At 45.4% G+C, this 4,304-nt stretch overlaps 1 protein-coding gene across 6 annotated transcripts in view; it reads right to left on the reverse strand.

Annotated features, from left to right (window-relative positions):
• LOC109488316 overlaps nt 1–4,304 on the reverse strand; it is a 19,855-nt gene that overhangs the window by 4,862 nt on the left and 10,689 nt on the right. For 5 of the 6 annotated variants that reach the window (XM_019792515.1, XM_019792514.1, XM_019792513.1 and 2 more), the window contains 3 exons: nt 3,675–3,884; nt 1,264–1,317; nt 61–126 (listed from right to left, as the gene is read on the reverse strand). In XM_019792515.1, coding sequence (XP_019648074.1) covers nt 61–126; nt 1,264–1,317; nt 3,675–3,884 — 330 coding nt within the window. The remainder of the gene's footprint in view (nt 1–60; nt 127–1,263; nt 1,318–3,674; nt 3,885–4,304) is intronic. The other variant, XM_019792517.1, reaches the window with a different exon arrangement.

Consider the following 4,304-nt stretch of genomic DNA (forward strand, 5'->3'; position numbering starts at 1 on the left):
AGATTGTGTGTGTGTGTGTGTGTGTGTGTGTGTGTGTGTGCGTATACAGCAAAAACTTACCATCTGAACTGATGTCTTTAGCTTTTTCTTTAGCTTCTTCACTTTTGCAGTACTCATCAGTGGAATCTAAAAATCGACAAAAGACACAGCTATTGCATTATCAGTTACAGAGATTTACTACATCTGTGGAAAGACGTAACATGGGACTATTTCATTTCTAAGATGCCACATTGTGAGGTTGCCATAAGTGTCATGCCATATTATCATACAATCAAATGGAAAGGCCAACATTTGCTCCAGAGCAAATACAGCATGTGTCACTCCATCTATCTCCTTCCCCATCCTCAAATGAGTAATGATAAGGTTTTGTATGCTGGCAATTTGAAATTACAGTTGTACAAAAGAATTAATATGACCAAAGTTCTTTGGGCATATCTTTTGCCACCATTGCATCTAATTTCAGATAATTTGGTTACAATATCAGGTCACAGGAATATCAGGTCATTGTCTGAAAACAGCAAAAACAACCCGCTTTTACACAATTTCAAACTTGTGCATGCAAAAGGTTTGAGCAAAGCCCTGGTGACATATTCCCAAAGCACAAAAATACCGAATTTCATTAAGCTAAAGGAGTAAAGAAGACGATCAGAGTAACATTATTATTATAATACTAGACTAATTATGGGCACATTCCTGCCAAGTCATTAGAAATGCTCTTAATACCAGGGCGAGATGTGTAGACCAGATGTGCTAACGGGTCTTTGTGGGCAAATGTCAAAGGTACCCATATACATAACTTCAAGTCATTTGATTTTAACTAAATATCAGGGCTCATATGTCGAATGCAAAATACCAAATTTCATTTGGTCATTTGGTTGTAATATTAGGACACGGGAAGGCCAAAATGTACTTTTTGCCTGAAAACAAAAAGCGTCCAATATCTTCAGAAGATGTTGGACGCACATAAATGCCGCCTAGCTAATTCTTAAAAGGCAGCTAGATCGGTTGCTTTTGCTTCTGTTATGTCTGAGCCTTGAAAAGAAGTCTGGGCCCACAATGGGGTGGATCATGGTGACCCAAATTGACGAACCCATTGTTTTCAACAATTATAATTTCAGTCTCTGAATCACATTCAAAATTAAAAGGTGACACAAAGAAGACACAATATATATATATATATAATATTGTGTGTGTGTGTGTGTGTGTGTGTATGTGTGTGTGTGTGTATGTGTGTGTATGTGTGTGTATACAGCAAAAACTTACCAGAGGAACTGATGACTTTAGCTTCTTCACTTTTGCAGTACTCACCAATGGGGTCTAAAATCGACAAAAGACACAGCTATTGCATTATCAGTTACAGAGATTTACTACATCTGTGGAAAGACGTAACATGGGACTATTTCATTTCTAAGATGCCACATTGTGAGGTTGCCATAAGTGTCATGCCATATTATCATACAATCAAATGGAAAGGCCAACATTTGCTCCAGAGCAAATACAGCATGTGTCACTCCATCTATCTCCTTCCCCATCCTCAAATGAGTAATGATAAAGTTGTGTATACTAGCAATTTGAAATTACAGTTGTACAAAATAATCAATATGACCAAATTTCTTTGGGCATATCTTTTGGCACCATTGCATCAAATTTCAGGTATATAATATTGGTTACTCGAAAGGCGAAACGTTAGGGCCCAGTTCTACCAGCGAGTCAATGGACCCGGCGGCCCAAAGGACTAAATACAACGTATTGGAGAAACGAGCGATCATGTCAGACTGATATTGGTAGAGAAACACGGAGAACATTTTAACAACATGAAAATAGTTGGGAAAACTCGTACATCCACGAAATCGGAATGTTGAACTGCCACAAAATCACAGGAATTTTCAATGGAATCTTCCCTACCTGTTTTACGTACATCATACCCGGGCCGCGATAACGTTCGATAACGGGTTCCGGACCGGGCCGTACTTTACGTTATATCATACCCGGGCCGCGATAACGTTCGATAACGGGTTCCGGACCGGGCCGTACTTTACGTTGTATCATACCCGGGCCGTGATTACGTTCGATACGGGTGTTCCGGCCCGTGTGATAACTGTCCTTACGGCCCGGGGGTTCTTAACGCGTACGGCCCGGAACTTCCAAATGTTCCATAGAACGATTCGAACGCGTTTCGCCCTAACCGTGTGCGCCGCTTTCGAAAATTCGAATACAACCTTTGGAAAATGAGTGCAAGTTTGGTGTCCCTAAACTAAGAAAACGCCACAACATCAATTCCAACGTCCGAATTCTGTATTCGAATTTTAGAAAGCAAACGCGTTCGAATCGTTCTATGGAAGCCAGGGATAACGTTCGATAACGGGTTCCCGACCGGGCCCTACCGTAAAGTACGGCCCGGTCCGGAACCTGTTATCGAACGCTATCGCGGCCCGGGTATGATGTACATAGAATACAACACGGGGTATTCCGTATCGCCCGAGGTACCAGCCCGACCGCGAGTCGGATCGCCCGACGGCCGAAGGCATACCCAACCAAATCAAGGAAGAATGTCATACCCAACCAAGAAAACACGCCTTTCAATGCGAAATGAGCGAAAATTTGGTGTCCCTAAACCCGCTAAAAGCAACAACATCAATTCCAACGTGCATTGAAAATCGCGTTTTCTTGGGTGGGTATGACATACATTGTAAATGAAATACAACACGGTGTATTCCGCATCGCCCTCGGTCCCGGCCCGACCGCGAGTCGGATCGGCCTTCGGCCGTCGGGCGATCCGACGCACGGTTGGGCCGATACCTCGGGCGATGTATTCTATGTGTACATCTAATATTGTGGTGAATCCCGCTTTATCTAGTAGACATACCGGTGTTATAACCCCTAAATCTTAGGGAATTCGTTATCTAATCCGGGAGGGACATAACACCGTCATAACATAGGTAACACCTGGAGTTAGGCCCTGTTTACGGGGAGCAAAATAAAAGTGTCGGGCGTCGTTCGACGCGCGCGCGCGCCAGTCACCTACGGTCCTGTTTACGCCGCGCAGTGCGGCGTCGCGCGCGCGCGCAAGTCGTTTCACGCCTGACACAGATAAACGACGCACGTGTAAATCGGGCCTACTACGATCCGCAGTTGCGGTGCGAAGCGGGAGCCGCGGTCCCTGCATGCGTGTAAACGGGAAAGTGTCGTAGGCGACTTGGCGCGCGCGCGTCGAACGACGCCCGACACTTCTATTTTGCATCGTGTAAACCGGGCCTTACCCATTCTCCCACGGCAGAGCTCTCCCGCGACAAATACGTTAGCTTTGTGATATTGTGATACCGTCGCTACAAGTTATGCTGAGGTCAAATTTCCAAACCGGGGCCCGGCCGGGCAGTCATTTGGAACGAAAAATATGGTATAAAACAAAACAAAGCATAGAAAGGTTGAAAAATAACAACAATGGAACTATTCACGTATATTCTTGATGAAAATTGGTGATTTTTCCTTATTCGAAGCAGCCCGGCCGGGCCCCGGCTTGGAATTGTGACCTCAGCATAAGAAAGCACCCCTCCCTCGGAGAATGGGCTTACCTACGAGATCGACGAAAGGCTATGGATTTCAGGTAACTCTGCTTTGCACATCCGGTAATGTCTACCTGAATAATAGAAATAGATGCCAGGAATCTTCCCTACCTGTGTCAGAAGAGTCGCAAGGCGGGTGGCCAACGCTGTGGATGGGCTGTTGAGTCAAACACGCGGCGACCTTCATGGCACACTCGCTGTCGTATTGCGTTCTGTCGGAGCCACAGACCGGGTGGAGAGTGTGCGGACAAGAAATGCGCCGACAATCACACCGACCTGTCTCCGCATCGTACACACCGCCGTACTTGCATCGGTCAAGACCTGGAGAATTGGAATGCAAACCATCATTAGCAGGCAGTACGGACATGTAGCCCAAAATCTAATCATTCTCAGGTCTCTTCAAGACTTACCCGCTACAAAGTTTCACGACAATCCATCCATAGCTCTTTGAGTCATCTTGCTGCAGTACCTAACTGAGCCACTTGGGGCCTGAAATCTAGTCATTTCAAGACTGCATAGAAAGTGGGATTTACTATGAGAATGAATTCAAGGTAAATCTGGTAAAGATTGATTTAGGCGATAACCGATGAGAGTATAGGTTTACGTACATCATACCCGGGCCGCGATAACGTTCGATAACGGGTTCCGGACCGGGCCGTACTTTACGTTATATCATACCCGGGCCGCGATAACGTTCGATAACGGGTTCCGGACCGGGCCGTACTTTACGTTATATCATAC

Source organism: Branchiostoma belcheri, unplaced genomic scaffold, assembly GCF_001625305.1.
Source record: "Branchiostoma belcheri isolate BF01 breed outbred unplaced genomic scaffold, Haploidv18h27 scaffold93, whole genome shotgun sequence".
Classification (NCBI taxonomy): domain Eukaryota; kingdom Metazoa; phylum Chordata; class Leptocardii; order Amphioxiformes; family Branchiostomatidae; genus Branchiostoma; species Branchiostoma belcheri.